This window comes from Aphelocoma coerulescens, chromosome 10, assembly GCF_041296385.1.
Source record: "Aphelocoma coerulescens isolate FSJ_1873_10779 chromosome 10, UR_Acoe_1.0, whole genome shotgun sequence".
Taxonomy (NCBI): domain Eukaryota; kingdom Metazoa; phylum Chordata; class Aves; order Passeriformes; family Corvidae; genus Aphelocoma; species Aphelocoma coerulescens.
This window is the reverse complement of record NC_091024.1, coordinates 12,152,046-12,171,356: the sequence shown is the minus strand read 5'-3', so window position 1 is coordinate 12,171,356 and position 19,311 is coordinate 12,152,046. Positions and strand designations below refer to the sequence as shown.

The 19,311-nt window shown below is 56.6% G+C and overlaps 1 protein-coding gene across 1 annotated transcript; it reads right to left on the bottom strand.

The window, feature by feature from the left end:
• Nucleotides 1–588: 588 nt before the first annotated feature.
• NOX5 (NADPH oxidase 5) lies at nucleotides 589–11,398 on the bottom strand. The gene is made up of 16 exons (XM_069026096.1): nucleotides 11,277–11,398; nucleotides 10,533–10,683; nucleotides 9,423–9,633; nucleotides 8,853–9,114; nucleotides 8,423–8,576; nucleotides 7,079–7,251; nucleotides 6,394–6,576; nucleotides 5,503–5,635; nucleotides 5,168–5,310; nucleotides 4,644–4,751; nucleotides 4,347–4,388; nucleotides 3,713–3,837; nucleotides 3,150–3,234; nucleotides 2,760–2,859; nucleotides 2,487–2,653; nucleotides 589–1,665 (listed from the first exon to the last, which is right to left on the bottom strand). The coding sequence occupies exons 1-16, from the start codon at nucleotides 11,394–11,396 to the stop codon at nucleotides 1,534–1,536; spliced, it is 2,289 nt and encodes a 762-aa protein (XP_068882197.1). The 5' UTR covers nucleotides 11,397–11,398; the 3' UTR covers nucleotides 589–1,533.
• Between the last annotated feature and the right edge of the window lie 7,913 nt (nucleotides 11,399–19,311).

Below are 19,311 nucleotides of genomic sequence, written 5' to 3'. Positions count from 1 at the left end.
CCGCGTGAGGCGGGCGCCGCCGGCTTTAATTGCGAGAATTCCCGGGGGGGTTAATTAATAATTAATTATCCATTAGTTAATCATTAATGAAGGGAACCGGGAGCGAGGAGGGGAGGGGCGGCCCGGGCAACGCGGCTTTCCTGCTGCAGGGCCCTCAGGGAGAGCGGGGGCGGCCGCGCCAGGGAAGGCTGAGGGGAATCTTGGGAAAATCGGGAATATTGGGAAAAATTCCCGCCTGGAAAAGGTGCAGCCGTGGAGCAGCTGCCAGGCGGGGCTGGAGTCAGAGCACGGAGGGCTTTAAAGCCCTGTGGATGCGGCGCTTGGGGACAGCGGCGGCGCTGGGCAGGGCTGGGCGCCGTGAGCTCCAAGGGCTTTTCCAGCGTAAACAATTCCATGATTCCAAGCGGCTTCCAAACGCTGCGGGAGGAGCAGCAGCGCGGGCTGAAGCCGGCAGTGCCCCTCGCGGCGGATGAGCGCCACGAAATGCCGGGAATCCTGCGGCGGGCCAGGATTGGAGCGGATACCGGGCATGGAAAAGGCTGGAAAAGCAGGAATTGCGAGAGGAATCCAGCTCCCGATTCCCAGATTTCGTTGATTTACCAGGAAAACCAATGCCAATCCAGCGCGGATCCGGGGCTGGAGGGAGCGGCAGCTCTCGGACACCGTTTCCCATCCCAGTTTTTCCCAGGAGTTGGAATTGCTTCCATGAGCAGCATCAGCCCCCACATTCCCATGTTTGCGCCTCGTTTATTGCTCAGATCCAAAGGGCACATTCCCATGTTTCCCTCGTTTATTCCCAGATCCAAAGGGAACCGGGGAAGGAGGGGAAATGGCAGGTGGAAAGGGAAGAACTCCATGAGTTTTTCATGGATGGGACCAGGATCGGAGCAGCTCCGGGTTCATCCCGACCCTGATGCTCCTGCGGCACATTCCAGCCCCAATTCCAAAACCCACTCTTCCAAGGATTCCGGGGGGTCCGGGAAGCGCAGCCCGAGGGATTCCCCGTTCCAGGGGCTGCAGCGCCCTCCTGTGGCACCGGCGGATCCCAAAGCGGCCCAAATCCCAAAGCATCCCAAATCCCGGGAAGGTGCTCCAGGACCTCCTCCCCTCCATCCCAGAGCCCTCTAGGACCCATCCCCTCGTCCCAAATCCATGGATTTTGGTGCTGCAGGACCCAAATCCCTGCAAGGTGACACGGGATCCATCCCAAATCCTGGGAAGGTGACACAGGACCCATCCCTCCATCCCAAATCCCTGTAGGGTGAAACAGGACCCATCCCCAATCCATGGATTTTGGTGCTGCAGGACCCATCCCTCCATTCCAAATCCCTCCGGCTCTCCCCTTCAATCTCATGGATGCTCCAGGACACCCATCCCAATCCCAGCCATCCCAATCCCAGCGGCTCCAGGATCCCATCGCTCCATCCCAAAGCTCCGCGGCCCAGCCCCAGCCCTCGGAGCGGATCCAAGCCGGGATGCGGCCGCCGGGCAGGGCAGGGCAGGGCAGGGCAGGGCGGGAGGAGCGGCCGCAGGTCAGAAGTTTTCCTTGGAGAAGCGGAAGCCGAAGGAGCGGCAGTGCCCGCGGATGAGCCTGGCGAGCCCCGGGGAGCCGCAGAAGAACACCCGGACCTTTCCGCGCTGCTCCGCCGCCACCTTCCCAAACACCTGGAACGCCGGGATGCAGGCCTCGGCACGAGGGGATCCTCAGTTCCTTTCCAAGCCCGCCCGTTCCCTGATCCCTTTCCGGGATTCTCTGATCCCTCAGCCGGATCAGAGGCTTGGAATGAGATCATCCTTAAGGTCCCTTCCAGCTCAGCCCATTCCGTGATTCTCTGATCCTATTCTACGATTCTCTAATCCCATTCCATGATTTTCCAATCCCATTCCATGATTTTCCCATCCCTGAGCCGGATCAGAGGCTTGGAATGTGATAATTTTTGAGGTCCCTTCCAACCCAAGTCATTCCATGATTCCCTGATCCCTGAGCCACATTCCAGGGTTGGAATGAGATCATCTTTCCATTCCCTCCCAACCCATTTCCCTGATTCTCTGATCCCGTTCCATGATCCCCAGGCCGGATCAGAGGCTTGGAATCAGATCATCCTTAAGGTCCCTTCCAATCCAGCCCATTCCATGTTTTTCTCATCCCATCCCGTGGCTCCATGATCCCTGAGCTGCATTCCAGGGTTGGAATGAGATCATCTTTCCATTCCCTACCAACCCATTCCCTGACTCTCTGATCCCATTCCATGATTCTCTGATCCCATTCCATGTCTTTCTCATCCCATCCCGTGGCTCCATGATCCCTGAGCCGCACTCCAGGCTTGGAAGGATGTGATCATTCCATTCCCTCCCAACCCATTCCCAGCTTCTCCCATCCCTTCCTGCTTTAGCCCCACCCAGCCCCTCCACACCTCCCAGCGTTCCCATTCCCTGGATCCGGGTATCCCGGTGGATGTGGGACGGGATCCCCGCTCCGGCCTCACCTTGGCCCAGTCGGGCCGGCCGGGCTGGGTGCGGGTGCGGAGGCCGGTGATGGAATCCCGGTTTTCCTTGGCTGCCAGCAGATCCAGGGCCACCTGGAGCCCCAGCGCCTTCATGTCCCCCTTGCCCAGCGCCGAGGTCATGTACAGGTGCAGCTCCAGGAACTTCCCTGGCAATTCCAGGGATCCCAGCTGCCCTCAGGGATCCGGCCCCCCTCCAGGACCCGCGCTGGGGTGGGGGTTTTCCCGGGAATGCTGCCGGCACCTGGCGCTCACCTCCCGGCTCCAGCTCCGCCTGCTCCGTCTCCAGCTTGGACAGGAGGCTGAGGAACCACTGCAAGTGCTGCTGATCCCGTGTGATCCAGATGAAATCCACCTGGAAGGGCGGGAAGGCCTGGGCTTGGGCAGTCACCGGATCCATCCCAGACCCATCCCCAGATCCATCCCAGATCCATCCCCAGATGCATCCTGGATCCATCCCAGATCTATCCCAGATCCATCCCCAGATCCATCCCCGATCCATCTCCAGATCCACCCCCGGATCCAGCCCCCATTCCCAAACCTCCCAGATTTGAGGGATGCTCCTGGGCTCTCCACCTCTGGGAGCCTGCAGCCCCCGTCCCAGGGCAAGCCTGGATCCCACATTCCCTCCTGTGCCATTCCCACCTTCCGGAGCGTCATCTCCTCATCCCGCCGTTCCTCGCTCCAGGAGAAGTGGCAGCTGGGGCAGCTCTGCTTCCGCCGGCGGTACCTGCCCGGGAGCGCCACGTCTTGCTTTTCCTGCTTTTCCTGCCTTTCCCTGCTCTTTCCTGCTTCTCCTGCTCTTTCCTGCCATTCCTGCCTTTTCCTGCCCTTCTCTGCCCTTTCCTGCTTTTCCTCCTCTTCCCTGCCTTTTCCTGCCCTTTCCTGCCTTTTCCTGCCCTTTCCTCCCCTTTCCTGCCTTTCCTCCCCTTTCCTGCCTTTCCTGCCCATTCCTCCCCTTTCCTGCCCATTCCTCCCCTTTCCTGCTCATGTCCAACCTCCCTCCAGCGCCTTTCCTGCAGCCCAAATTCCCGAGGAAAAGCCTGGCCCCAAGGGAGGCCCCACCTGCGGCCGTGGGAATGAATCCCAAGGACAGAATCCCAAGGAAGAGGCATCGGAGGACAGCTCGACCCCGGTGTACATCCCAAATCCAGTCAGGGGTGTTCGCCGGGATATTCCCAAATTCCAAAGGCTGCCGTGGGACCCACCGGAACATGATGCTCTGCAGGATGGAGGCGAAGGGGGTGATCCCGATGCCGGCTCCGATGAGCACGGCGTGCTCCGACGTGAAGATCCGCCGGCTCGGAGTTCCATAGGGACCGTCCAGGTAGCACTGGGAGAGATCCAAACTCAGGGAGAGATCCAAACTCAGGGAGAGATCCCGCAGCTCCAGGTGCTGGAAGAGCTCCCAGGCGGAGGAGAAGGGCACAGAGGGGATCGCGGGATTTGGGATCTTTATGGATGGGTGGGAAGATCAGGAATCTTCCAGCAGGGAAGGGTTTGGATCAGCCCCAGGTGGGATCATCCATGCACATGGATAAAGGGATAGAGTGGCTGGGAATGTGGATGGAAACGTGGATGGGATGTGGGAACATGGATGGGATGTTCAGGAACATGGATGGGAACATGGATGGGATGTGGGAGCATGGATGGAATCATGGATGGGGCAGATGGGACCATAGATGGGGTGTTCAGGAACATGGATGGGAACGTGGGTGGGATGTGGGAACATGGATGGCATGTGGGAACATGGATGGGGTGGTCGGGCACATGGATGGGGTGTCCCGGAATGGTGATCCCAGCCCATTTCCTGGGATCCAGGAAAGGCCGGAATCTCCTCACCTTGACACTGCAGCTCCGCCGGCTCTGCCCCGGCCCGGAGCCCTGCGAGGAGAGGAGAGCGGTGACTGTGCCCCCTTCCCAAGCGCTCCCAAAATTCCCTGGATTTGGGGGTTTTATTCCCTGGATTTATTCCCACCGGGCTGCACACACAATTCCAGCTCTCCATGTCATGACAATATCAAAGGAATTTCCTCCCCAAGAGCTTTTGAAGGAGCTTTATCCCATTTGGGATCATCCCTCCAAGGATCCTCTGGCTGTGACCCCTCCCCGTCCCCTGGGATCGGGGGCAGGGCTCACCCCCTGCTCCGGGTCCGTTCCCGGGAATGCCGCTCCGGGGGCTCGGAATGCTGTCAGCTCCACGGCTCCGTCCCTGCTGGTGGCCACGGATCCTCCCTGCGAGCCTTCCTGGGGATCAAAGGCCAGGAATCACCGCTGGGATGTTCCCAGGGATATGCTGGGCCTCCAGCAGGGCCACACAGAATCCCATTCCATGGGGCAGAGATTCCCATTCCATGGGGCACAGAATCCCATTCCATGGGACACAGAATCCCATTCCATGGGACACAAGATCCTATTCCTTGGGACATGAGTTCCCATTCCACAGAACACAAAATCCCATTCCATGGGGCACAAATTCTCATTCCATGGGGCACAGATTCCCATTCCATGGGGCACAGATACCTCAAGGCTGGATAAGCAGGGAATGTTCATCCTGAGGGATTCCCTGGAGGCCACCCCAGCTGCACACTGGGATGATCCCATGGGATCCACTCAGCATCCAGCTGGACGAGTCCCTCTGCTCTGATCCCAATCCCGCTGACCTGTTCCCAGTGCCGGCTCCTCCGCTCCCTCCGGCTCTTCCCGGGCGGATTCGGCTCCGGGCCGTGCAATTCCAGCTGCTGGAAGTACTCGTAGAGCTTGTTGGTCCATTGGCCAAGGGCCCGGATGTGCAGCCAGAGGGTTTCTGTGGGATAAAGCCCAAAATCCTGGAATTGTTTGGATCGGGAACAACTTCAAACCCACCTCATCCCATGGAACCACCTCGGATCGCTCCGAGCCCCATCCCAGGTGCAAAAACATCACCGTGGGGATGCAAGACAGATGCCAGGGAATGCAGAGCATTCCAAGGATGGAAAATAGGGAAGGATGGCCCGACCCGGCTGCTCCGGAGCGCTGCTGATGGAGAAGGGATGCCACTCGTAGGCAGCAATGGCCGGGATGTTCAGGAAGACGTAATCCCCCGGCTGGAAGCGGAAGGATTTTGGCCTCTGGATCACCAGGTGGGTCACCTGCAGGAAAACGGGAGCGGGAAAACTGGGAATAGCCAAAGGATACCTTCCACTGCTCTCCGGCCCGGGAATTGCAGCGGAAATTCCACGTTCCGGCTCCGGATTTAACGCTCAGGGATGGGAGCTGAAGGTGGGGTTGTTCCACATTCCCTGCCCGGTTGGAATTCCACAGAATCCCAGTTCAGACTGGGCTTGAACTGCGGGATTTTGGGAAAAAATTCAGAGTTCCAGGAGGTTTTGTTCTGCTCCGGTTGTTTCGTGAGTTTTCACTTGGAAAAAATAGGAAAAAAGGCTTGGAAAGAAAGGAATTCCTTTCAGTTCCCACTGCAATCCATGTCTTTTCCATGGTTGTTTGTTCCTTCATTCCCAGTGTCCCAGGAGAGGTGGGATGGGCTCAGGGATGGTGGGATTTGGGATGGGTGAGATGTGGGATGGGTGGATGGATGGGATTTGGGATGAATGGATGGATGGGATTTGGGATGGCTGGATGGCTGGATGGCTGGATGGCTGGATGGCTGGATGGATGGATGGATGGATGGATGGATGGATGGGATTTGGGATGGATGGATGGATGGATGGATGGATTGGATGGATTGGATGGGATGTAGGATTTGGGATGGGTGGGATTTGGGACGGATTGGATGGTGGGATTTGGGATGGATTGGATGGTGGGATTTGGGATCTTTGGGATGTGGGATGGCTTGGATGGATGGGATGTGGGATCTTTGGGGTGTTTGGGATTTGGGATGGATTCCCACCTTGGAGGGGAGCAGGTTGGCCTCCAGGATGCGCAGATCCCCCGCCCGGCGCCACACCCAGCCCAGCACCTTCTCCAGGAAAAACAGGGAGCCGGGAATCAGGAACCACTTCCAGAAGTGGGGCCCGTGCAGGAGCAGCAGGAACCACACGGAGATGTAGGACAGGTGGCTCCAGTAGAACACCTGAGGGGTGGGAACGGGAATGGGAACGGGAATGGGAATGGAAGTGCTGGAGCCAAAGGGTGCTTCCCAGTGGAGCTGTCCGGGTGTCCCTGTGGGAAAAGGCAGCCCAAGGGAATCCTGGAATCTCTGGGATTTGGCTTGGAAAGCACCTCAAACCCATCCCCTTCCCGCTATTCTAGGCTGCTCCAAGCCGGCCTTGGACTTTCCAGGGATCCAGAGGCAGCCACAGCTTCTCTGGGAATTCCAGCCCAGCCAGGAATCCCTTCCCGATATCCCTCTGGCAGTGGGATATTCCCATTCCGCCCATTCCCTGTGTCCCGTCGGAAGCAAATCCCAGGAATCCCACACGGACACTGCGGAGGATCCAAGGGGGTCCCGGGGGCACCCAGCTCCGCCTCCCCATGGGGCAGCCCCAGGATGGGCACCCGCGGATCGCCCCCGGCGCCCCCTTTGCCAGCAGGGCACCGCCGCGGTTCCAAGCGGGAATTCCCACGGGAATCACCTCGAAGTGGCCGCCGCGCCGCACGCAGGGCCGGGAGCAGACGAGCATGGCCAGGAGCAGCGCCAGCAGCGCCAGCCCGCTCTGCGGGGCCGTGCCCGCCACGCCGCCGGCGCCCGGCCGGGGCCGCCGCAGCAACTCGCCCAGGGCCACCTGCCCGGGCCCCTGGGCCAGGCCTGGGGACAGCGGGCACAGCTCAGCGCCGCCGCGCCCCTTTCCCGGGCCCCCTCCCGCTGCCCACCCGGGAATGCCCGTCCGGGACACCGCCCCTTTCCCTGGGACACCGCCCCTTTCCCTGGGACACCAGCCCCTTTCCGGGGGACACCAGCCCCTTTCCCTGGGACACCAGCCCCTTTCCCTGGGATACCAGCCCCTTTCCCTGGGACACCAGCCCCCTTCCCTGGGACACCAGCCCCTTTCCCGGGACACCAGCCCCTTTCCCGGGGACACCACCAGCCCCTTTCCCTGGGACACCAGCCCCTTTCTGGGGGACACCAGCCCCTTTCCCGGGGACACCAGCCCCTTTCCGGGGGACACCAGCCCCTTTCCCGGGGACACCACCAGCCCCTTTCTCGGGCCACCAGCCCCTTTCCGGGGGACACCAGCCCCTTTCCGGGGGACACCAGCCCCTTTTCCGGGGACACCAGCCCCTTTCCCTGGGACACCAGCCCCTTTCCCGGGGACACCACCAGCCCCTTTCCCGGGCCACCAGCCCCTTTCCAGGGGACACCAGCCCCTTTTCCGGGGACACCAGCCCCTTTCCCGGGGACACCAGCCCCTTTCCCCGGGACACCAGCCCCTTTTCCCGGGGACACCAGCCCCCTTTCCTGGGACACCAGCCCCCTTCCCTGGAACACCAGCCCCTTTCCCTGGGATACCAGCCCCTTTCCCGGGCCACCAGCCCCTTTCCCGGACCACCAGCCCCTTTCCCGGGACACCAGCCCCTTTCCGGGGGATACCAGCCCCCTTCCCTGGGACACCAGCCCCTTTCCTGGGATACCAGCCCCTTTCCGGGGGAAACCAGCCCCTTTCCCGGGGAAACCAGCCCCTTTCCCGGGGACACCAGCCCCTTTCCCTGGGACACCAGCCCCCTTCCCTGGGACACCAGCCCCTTTCCTGGGGACACCAGCCCCTCTCCCCGGACACCAGCCCCTTTCCCGGACCACCAGCCCCTTTCCCGGAACACCAGCCCCTTTCCCGGGGACACCAGCCCCTTTCCCGGAACACCAGCCCCTTTCCCGGGGACACCAGCCCCTTTCCCGGGGACACCAGCCCCTTTCCCGGGACACCAGCCCCTTTCCCTGGGACACCAGCCCCTTTCCCGGGCCAGCAGCGGGCGGCACTGACCGCCGTGTGCCAGGTGCGCTGCCGAGTGCGCTGCCGCCAGCGCCAGCACCAGGTACGCCACGAGCTCGTGGCCCCGCACGTGCAGCTCCAGCGGGAGCAGCTCCGCCAGCGGCGTGGAGCGGAGCCGCGTCAGGGAGCGCCGCAGCATCAGCGCCTGCCGGGGACAGCGCGGGGCAGGGCAGGGGACAGCGGGGGGACAGGGACAGCGGGGGGACAGGGACAGCGACACGGACAGGGGGTGAGGGCAAGGGACAGGGCAAGCAGAGGTACCGGGGGACGACGGAAAACGTTGGGGGACAATGGGAGATGTCGGGGACAATGGGAAACTCCAGGAGCAGCGTCCCTCCTGGGTGTCCCGCGACCCTTCCCGGCTCCCTCCCCCCGGTGTCCCCCCGGTGTCCCCCCCGTGTCCCCCGCCCCGGGCACTCACGGCGAGCAGGGCGCAGTTGAAGTTGAGGCCGTGGCCGCAGCCCCGGGCCAGCGCCAGGGCGGGGCCGCGCTCGCGGTGTCGCAGGGCCCCCAGGGCCACCAGCAGCGCGGTGACAGCGGCCCAGGCGCCCAGGCAGCACAGCCGGGGCCCCCGCAATTCCCGGGAAAAGCAGCACAGCCGCTCCCTCCAGAAGTCCCGGGAAAAGCAGCGCGGCCACAGGCGGCGCTCGGTGGGAGCGGGGGGCCTCAGCCAGCTCGCGGCGCTGGGAAATGGGAATGGGGGGTGGGATGGGAAAGGGCAGCCAGCCCCATCCCTGCATCCATCCCACATCCCAAACCCTGCCCCATCCCTGCATCCATCCCGCATCCCAAACCCTGCCCCATCCCTGCATCCATCCCACATCCCAAACCCTGCCCCATCCCTGCATCCATCCCTGCCCCATCCCACATCCCAAACCCTGCCCCATCCCAACCCACCCCCGATCCAATCCTAAGGCTCTCCAGCTGTTCCCAAGCCCAGTGTGGGCTCCCCACGGAATCCTCACCCCTAAATCCCCGAGTTCCCCCTCACCTGATGCTCAGGTTCTCCAGGATCTCTGGGAACGCTTCCAGCTGCTCCCGGAGCTCCGGGAAGGTGATGGAGCCGCTGTGGTCCCGGTCGGCCGCCTGCAGCAGGGCCTGGCTCAGCGCTCCCAGCCGCTCCTCGGGAAGGGCCATGGAGCTCTCCCGGAGGCACTCCCGGAGCACCACCCGCAGCTCCTCCGCGTCGATGGAGCCGCTCCCTGGGAAATCGGGAGCATCCCAATATTCCACGGCCCTACGGAGTCAGCTCCATCATAATTTTCCAGTCCTAATCCAGGAATTTTCCTCGTGGGTCAGGGTGGGTCAGGAGCCGCTCCCAGGAACAAGGGCGGGATAACGGGAATTGGCACCCAGGGAAGACTCAGGTTGGATATTTGGGAATGTTCCTTCATGGAAAGGGTGCCATTGGAACAGGCAGGAGGATCCCAATGTTCCATGGAGTCTCTATCTTGCACCTCTAATCCAGGAATTTTCCTCACAGGAAGGAATATCCTGGGTGGGTCAGGAGCCACTCCCTGGAATATCGGGAGCATCCCAACATTCCACAACCCCATGGAGTCATCTCCATCCTAATTTTCCAGTCATAATCCAGGAATTTTTCTCACAGGGTGGAATATCCTGGGTGGGTCAGGAGCCGCTCCCTGGAATGAGTGATTGGATAACGGGAATTGGCACCCAGGGGAAGCTCAGGCTGGATATTTGGGAATGTTCCTTCATGGAAAGGGTGCCATTGGAAGGGGTGCAGTCCCCATCCCGGATGTGGTGCTTGGGGACAGGCCCAGCAGCCCCGGCAGTGCTGGGAACGCCTGGATTTGATCTCCGAGGGGTTTTCCAACCCAAACGATCCCACAATTCCAGGAAACCAGAATGGGCAGTCGGGATTGGAGCAGAGCAGAGCCCGCTCCTTTTCCTGGGAAAAGCGCTTCCAGAGAAATCCTGGAGCGTGACCGACAATCCTGGGCTTCCAGATGGAATTCTGCCACTCCCACCAGGGAGCGAGGGCAGCGGCCTCATCCTGGCCAAAGTGGGATGCTCAGAGCACAGCAAATCCCAAATTTATCCTGGAAAACCCAACCGGATCTGCTTTCCCTCCTCTCACCGTCCACGTCGTACACGCGGAAGAGGAAGCGGAGCTTTTCCGTGGAATTCCCGCGGAGCAGCAGGCGCAGGGATCCCAGCAGCTCCTCCAGGCTCAGGGAGCCGCTCCCATCGGAGTCGAAGAGTGCAAAAAACCTCTCGGCAAAGAAGGACTGTGGGAAGGGGAACGTTCCCCATGGAGCGGGGAGTCAGGGAATGGCGGGAATCGCGCTGGGAAGGGATCAGAAAGCTCAGCCCATTCCCACGGGACACTTCCCGCTATCCCAGGGGGATCCAGCCCTGGCCTGGGACATTCCAGGGATCCAGGGGCAGCTGCAGCTTCTCTGGAAATTCCAGCCCAGCCAGGAATTCCTTCCCAATATCCCACCCCAATCTCCCCTTTGCCAGTGGGAACCCATTCCCTGTGTCCTGTCCCTCCATCCCTTATCCCAAATCCCTCTGGAAGGGGCTCTGAGCTCTCCCTGGATCCTTCCCTTCTCCAGGTGAACATTCCCAGCTCTCCCAGCCTGGCTCCAGAGGGTCTCCAGCCCTTGGAGCAGCTCCAGGGCCTCCTCTGGAATTGCTCCAGCAGCTCCAGGTCCTTGGGAATTTGGGATGCGGAGCCGGAGCAGCTCCACGGGCGGGGCCTCACGGGGGGGGGGGGGGGGGGGGGGGGAGGGACGGCAGAGAAAACTCCGGAGCCGTTCCCATGGATCCCTCACCTCTTCCCATGGATCCCATTCCCCCCTTCCCAAGGATCCCTCACCTCCTTCACTTGCAGGGCAGATTTGAACTCTTCCAGGCTGATTTCCCGGTCCTTCCCAGCGATATTCCCAAATTGTTTCGTCACCCAGCGCAGCCACTCTGCGTCCGCCGCCGCTCCCATGGCTCTGGAGCCTGCCCAGCACACGGAGCCGGCCCTAAATCCCACAAAATCCCCTTCTCGGGAGCTCCTGCCGTGCTTCCAGCACTTCCAGCCTCCTCGTCCCAGAGAGCTCCTCTCACGGAGTGGCCCGGAACAGGATCCTGCAGGGATGAGCCGCGTTCCGGCGGCAGTGGCTGCCCACGGAATCCCGAATTTCCATGGAGCTGCCGAGCCCAGATCCTGGGATAATCACGGGGCTCACCCGGCCTCCACGAGCTGCCCATGGGAGCATCCCTTGGGAATTGCTTGTTCCCCAGAAAACCCGAGCAGGGAATAGGAATCTTGGCCCTGTCTCCCATTCCTGCTCCATCCCATTCCCTTTTCCAGCCCTCCACAATTCTCCCGTGCTCCCATGAGATCCATCAGCACTTCCCAGCATTCCGGATTCCCTCAGGATCCCGGTATCTTGGGAAACCAAAGGAAAATCCAAGTTCCAGGAGCCTTTTCCCATTCCCCAACCCCTCCTGTTCACCTCCAGTGGATCCTGGGAGACTCCAGAGGATCCTGGAAAAGGCCGCAGTGTTCCCGAGGAGAACAGGCAGGGATGGATCCAGTTTGGGATGTGCTGCTGGAATAAGTCCCCAATCCCTGCTCCCACCCCATTCCCGTTGTCCCTCCCATCCCAGAATCCCGGCCCAGCTCCGTGGTGCATCCTCCTTTTCCCAGCTGTTGTTTATCCCTCTTCCAAAGCCCTGGATCTGACACTCCCTGCCCCATCCAGCCCTCGGGAATTGTGTGTCCTGCCACATCCAGCCGGAGCCGGCATTCACAGGCGCTGCATTCCCGAATTCCCGCCCGTCAGGAACACACTGGGAAGTGTCTTTTGCAGGCTGCGTCCTTTATTCCCTCCGGAACACATCCAGCGTGCACGGCTCCGAACCGGGATGAGGTTGCCATGGGAATGTCAGCAGCAGGATTCAGGTATAAAACATTCCTGCTTCCCGGATTCCCGGCGGCTGCTCAGGGCACGGAAAAGCGGGAAGGAAGGAGAGGGTTGGGATCCTGATCCCAGCTGGGAAAATCCCTCGCTCGGCCGGATGTTTATTGGGAAGCTGGCGGAGCTTTGGAGGAAATTCCCGCTCTGGATCTGTGGGAAGGGCAGGGATGGTTCCCATGGAAACATCGTTGGACACTGACCCGGGCCGGGAAATCCGGGAATGTTTTGGTGGGAAGGGACCTTGAGGATCATCCCATTCCATGGGCAGGGACATTCCCGCTGTCCCAGGCTGCTCCAAGCCACCCTTGGACATTCCAGGGATCCAGGGGCAGCCACAGCTGCTCCAGGAATTCCAGCCCAGCCCCTCCCCACTCTCCCAGCCAGGAATCCCTTCCCTGCTAAGGGAGCAGCTCAGCAGGAACCGGGATTGCTGGGATAACCAGAAAATCCTGGAATGCTTCGGGTTGGCATCTCCAAGCCGATCCCATTCCACGGGCAGGGACATTCCTGCTGTCCCAGGCCGCTCCGAATCCAAGTGAGGGAAACTCTTCCAGCTGCCCCCTCCCTGAATCCCAACCAAACCCAGATGGATTTGAAGGAATAACGAGGCCGGAGATGTCCCACGTCCCACATTCCATGGATTCCATGGGTTCCATCGCTATCCCAGGCTGCTCTGAGCCCCGTCCAACCTCACCTGGAACATTCCAGGGATCCAGGGGCAGCCAGAGCTGCTCTGGGAATTCCAGCCCAGCCCCTCCCCATCCTCCCAGGGAACAATTCCTTCCCCATATCCCATCCATCCCTGCCCTCTGGCAGTGGGAAGCCATTCCCTGTGTCCTGTCCCTCCATGCCTTGTCCCCAGTCCCTCTCCAGCTCTCCCGGAGCCCCTTTAGGCCCTGGAAGGGGCTCTGAGCTCTCCCTGGAGCCTTCTCCAGGGGAACATTCCCAGCTCTCCCAGCCTGGCTCCAGAGGGGTTCCAGCCCTTGGAGCAGCTCAGGGGCCTCCTCTGGAATTGCTCCAGCAGCTCCACATCCTCAGGAATTTGGGATGCGGAGCCAGAGCAGCTCCGCGGGTGGGGCCTCCCCCAGTGGGCAGAGGGGACAATCCCATTCCCTCGGTTCCCAGTCCCTCCGTTCCCACTCCCTGGATTCCCTGGATTCCCCCCACCTGCCTTTCACCAGGGCTGTTCCTGCCGCCGTGAATCGATCAATGCCCGCTCTGGTGCGGCCGATCAATCCCCACCGATCAATTCCCTGCCAATCAATCCCCTGCCGTTCAATCCCTGCCAATCAATTCCCTGTTGTTCAATCCCCCGCCGATCAATCCCCACCAATCAATCCCCCGCTGGCCGATCAATCCCCACCGATCAATCCCCCACTGGCCAATCAATCCCCTGCTGGCCAATCAATCCCCACCGATCAATCCCCCGCTGGCCGATCAATCCCCGCCGGCCGATCAATCCCCCACCGGCCGATCAATCCCCCACCGGCCGATCAATCCCCCACTGGCCAATCAATCCCCCGCTGGCCAATCAATCCCCTGCTGGCCGATCAATCCCCACCGATCAATCCCCCGCTGGCCGATCAATCCCCGCCGGCCGATCAATCCCTGCCGGCCGATCAATCCCCTGCCGGCCGATCAATCCCCCGCCGGCCGATCAATCCCCCATTGGTCGATCAATCCCCCATTGGTCGATCAATCCCCCGCTGGCCGATCAATCCCCCACCGGCCGATCAATCCCCCATTGGCCGATCAATCCCCCGCTGGCCGATGAATCCCCCACTGGCCGATCAATCCCCCACCGGCCGATCAATCCCCCATTGGCTGATCAATCCCCCACTGGCCGATCAATCCCCCATTGGCCGATCAATCCCCCACTGGCCGATCAATCCCCCATTGGCCGATCAATCCCTCACTGGCCGATCAATCCCCCATTGGTCGATCAATCCCCCGCTGGCCGATCAATCCCCCGCCGGCCGATCAATCCCCCGCCGGCCGATGAATCCCCCACTGGCCGATCAATCCCCCACTGGCCGATCAATCCCCCGCTGGCCGATCAATCCCCGCCGGCCGATGAATCCCCCACTGGCCGATCAATCCCCCACTGGCCGATCAATCCCCCGCTGGCCGATCAATCCCCACCGGCCGATCAATCCCCCATTGGCCGATCAATCCCCCACTGGCCGATCAATCCCCCGCTGGCCGATCAATCCCCCGCTGGCCGATCAATCCCCACCGATCAATCCCCCACTGGCCGATCAATCCCCCGCTGGCCGATCAATCCCCCACTGGCCGATCAATCCCCCATTGGCCGATCAATCCCCCGCTGGCCGATCAATCCCCGCCGATCAATCCCCGCCGCCCGTTGCTGCTGTGCCCCCACCCTGCCCCATTGGCAGCCGCATCGGGGCTGCTCCGATCGATCGATTCATTAATCAATCAATCAATCAATCACTCTGCTGCTAATTGGTGCCCAGCCCCAGGCACTCCTTATCAATAGATCAGTTATTGGCTCCAGGAATTGATCACCAGGATCCCATCCATCATTCCGGTATTGATCCGTGCTCATTGGCGTTAATGCCTCATTAGGAAATTTATTAATGAGTTCATTAGGGAATTAAGATGTTATTTTATGCATTATTATTAATTCGTATTTATTAATGTTAATTTATTGTTAAGATATTTATTCTTTTATTAATTTATTATTTTATGCATCATTCTATTATTAATTCATGTTTATTAGTATTAATTATTGATATATTTATTTTTTCATTAATACTTTAACATATTATTTTACACATTATTCTATTATTAATTTATATTTATTAAGATATTTATTCTTTCATTGATAAATTAAGATACTATTTTATGCATTTTATTATTAATTCGTGTTTATTAGTGTTATTAAGATATTTATTCGTTCATTAATTTTTTATGCATTATTCTATTATTAATTAATGTTTATTAGCGTTAATTTATTATTAAGATATTTATTCATTCATTAATAAATTACGATATTATTTGGTATATTATTCTCTTATTAATTCGTATTTATTAATATTAACTTATTATTAAGATATTTATCCTTTAATTATTATTTTATGCATTATTCTATTATTAATTTGTGTTTATTAGCATTGAGATATTTATTCATTCATTAATAAAGATATTATTTTATGCATTATTCTACTATTAATATTAGCGTTAATTTATTAAGATATTTACTCATTCATTAATAAATTAAGATATTATTTTACGCACTATTCTATTATTAATTCATATTTATTAGCATTAATTTATTATTAAGATATTTATTCATTAACACATAAAGATATTATTTTACATATTATTTTATTATTTGTGTTAATATTAATTATTAAGATATGTATTCTTTCATTGATAAATTATTTTATGCATTATTGTATTATTAATTCGTATTTATTAGCATTAATTTATGATTAGTATAGTTATTCTTTCATTAATACATTATTATTTTATGCATTATTCTATTATTAATTCGTGTTTATTAGCGTTAATTATTAACAAATTTCTTTAGGACTTTATTACCTGCATTTATTACTGTACTGATAAATCAGTTAATTATTTATTATCAATTAAATATTTAATGCATTATTCTATTATTAATTCCTATTTATTAGTGTTAGTTAAGATATTTATTCTTTCATTAATACATTAATACGTGATTTTATGCATTCTTCTATTATTAATTTGTAGTTACAAGTATTAGTTTATCCTTTATTATTAATATCTTTTTCTTTTATTATTAACTGTATTTATTTCATTAATAAATCAATTTATTATTTTGTTTATTAGCCTATTAACGGTACTTATTCTTTTATTAATAAATCAATTCATTATTTTCTTCATGATCCCATTATTAATTTGTTCATTAGCATTGATTTATTATTACATTGGTAATAGTATCAATTTATTTATCAATTCATTAATTCATTAATTTATCAATTCATTAGTTTATCAATTTCATAATTTATAAATTTATTATTTTATCAATTTATCAATTCATTAATTTATTACTTTATCAATTTAATAACGTATAAATTTATCAATTCATAAATTCATTATCAATTCATTAATCTATTCATTTATCAATTAATTTATGACTTTATCAATATAATAATTTATCAACGTAGCCATTCATTAATTGATTATTGTACCCACTATTAATTGATCCATTGATCCATTCATTGATGATCAGCTCGTTCCATTTCTGGATCCCTGTTGGACTCTCCCGCCCTTCCCGAGGTGCCGAACCCCAGGAATTAATCAATCACATCATTAATTAATGACCATGAGCTATTCATTAATAGCAGCTCAGCTCAGCTCCAGGGGAAACGGGAGAATCCGCCTTCCAACTCCAGCAGAAATGAGGGACCCCTCCCCTTTTCCCGGGGCTGATCCCACCGAGAATTCCCAAGATTCCCCCAAGGATCCACCCAAGGTTCCCTCAAGGTTCCACTCCAAGGTTCCCCCAAGATTCCCCCCTAGGATCCTTCCAAGATTCCCCCCAAGGTTCCCCCCAAGATTCCCCCCAAGGATCCTTCCAAGATCCCCCCAAGATTCCCTCCAAGATTCCCCCCAAGGATCCTCCCAAGATTCCCCCCAAGGTTCCACTCCAAGGTTCCCCCAAGATTCCCCCCAAGGTTCCTTCCAAGATTCCCCCAAGGTTCCCCCCAAGGATCCTCCCAAGGTTCCCCCCAGATTCCCCCCAAGATTCCCCCAAGGATCCTCCCAAGATTCCCCCCAAGGTTCCCCCCAAGGATCCTCCCAAGGTTCCCCCCAAGGATCCTCCCAAGGTTCCCCCCAGATTCCCCCCAAGGATCCTCCAAGATTCCCCCAAGGTTCCCCCCAAGATTCCCCCAAGATTCCCCCCAAGATTCCCCCCAAGGTTCCTCCCAAAATTCCTCCCAAGATTCCCCCCAAGGATCCTCCCAAGGTTCCCCCCAGATTCCCCCCAAGGTTCCACCCAAGATTCCCCCAAGGATCCTCCCAAGATTCCCCCCAAGGTTCCCCCCAAGATTCCCCCAAGGATCCTCCCAAGATTCCCCCCAAGGTTCCCCCCAAGGATCCTCCCAAGGATCCCCCCAAGGATCCTCCCAAGGTTCCCCCCAGATTCCCCCCAAGATTCCCCCCAAGATTCCCCCCAAGGTTCCTCCCAAAATTCCTCCCAAGATTCCCCCCAAGGATCCTCCCAAGGTTCCCCCAAGATTCCCCCCAAGGTTCCACCCAAGATTCCCCCAAGGATCCTCCCAAGATTCCCCCCAAGGTTCCCCTCAAGGATCCCCCCAAGATTCCCCCCAAGGATCCTCCAAGATTCCCCCCAAGGTTCCCCCCAAGATTCCCCCAAGATTCCCCCCAAGATTCCCCCAAGGTTCCTCCCAAAATTCCTCCCAAGATTCCCCCCAAGGATCCTCCCAAGGTTCCCCCCAAGGATCCTCCCAAGATTCCCCCCAAGGATCCCCCCAAGGCTCCCCCCAAGATTCCCACCTGCCCTCGCTCCACACCAGGGCCCTTTATTCCCACTTTTCCCAGTGTATTCCCGGCTTTGCCCAAAGCTCCTGCTCCTCCCCGTGGATCCCAATTCCAGGGATTTTTCCCCAAGAGCCGCCAGCAAAAGGCGGAATTGTTCCCATCAAAGCTTCTCCGAGCAAAGCCTGGCATGGCGGCGGATTCCCGGCTGCTGGGACAGCCCCGCAATTCCCGGGATGCTGCAGAACCTCTGGAAAAGCTGGGATTGGAATCGCAAATCCCGCTGCTTTTCCCGGCTGCACGGTAGAATTCCAGGGAATTGCCGGGTTCTCCTTCCCTTTGGGAATGCGGAACCGCCATGGGTTCCAGGGAAAACCCTTAGGGAATGTGAAACCACTGTGGTTTCCAGGGAAAACCCTTTGGGAATGTGGAACCACCGTGGTTTCCAGGGAAAACCCCTTGGAATGCTGTGTTCTCCAGGAAAAGCCCCTTTGTAACCACCGCTGTTTTCCAGGAAAAGCCCCTTTGGAATGCTGTGTTTTCCAGGAAAAACTCTTTGGGAATGCCGTGTTTTCCAGGAAAAGCCCCTTTGGAACTACCGCTGTTTTCCAGGAAAAGCCCCTTTGGAATGCCACGTTCTCCAGGAAAAGCCCCTTGGGAATGCTGTGGTTTCCAGGAAAAGCCCCTTGGGAATGTCGTGTTTTCCAAGAAAAGCCCCTTTGGAACCACCGCTGTTTTCCAGGAAAAGCCCCTTGGATTTGCCAGGCTCTGGCCATCCCTGTGCCCTCCCTTTCCCAATTGATGGAATTTTTATCCCGTTCTCCCAGTTTTTCCCCAGCAGCTTCTCTGAGGGAATATTTGGGACAATTCCCGGGATTGGGCGGGATTTAGGAGTGGGAAAATCCTGGCGGAAATTTCCCAGTTTGGGGGGAATCCATCCCAGATTTGGAATTCCCCAAATCCCAGGAAAAGCAGCTCCCGAACTCCGCCATTCCCGAGAAATCCCTGGCACCTCAAAGTCTGGGAAAGCCGCAGGAATTCCATTGGAATTGCAGAGCAATCGAGGCCCGGCGGGATTTTCTGGGAGTTAATTCCATTGCCGTGCTCCCGTGAACTCGGAATTCCCGATGCAAGCCGGGATCTCCATGGATTTCCCTTGGGAATCGTCGGAGCTGCATTTGGCAAAGCAGGAGGAATGAAACCTGGGAATGCCGGGATTTGGGGAGCGGGAATTGGGGATAACCCAATCATCGGGATATACCCAAATTTCCAGGGTTGATTGATTCCCAAAAACACTGCAGGGTTTTGGGAATGTTTGTAGGGATGGAAAAGTGGGATGGATTTCATGGAATTCCATAGGAACGGACACTTCCATTATCCCGGCAGTTTTTCCAGGAATTCCAGCCCAGCCGGGAATTCCTCGCTGCTCTC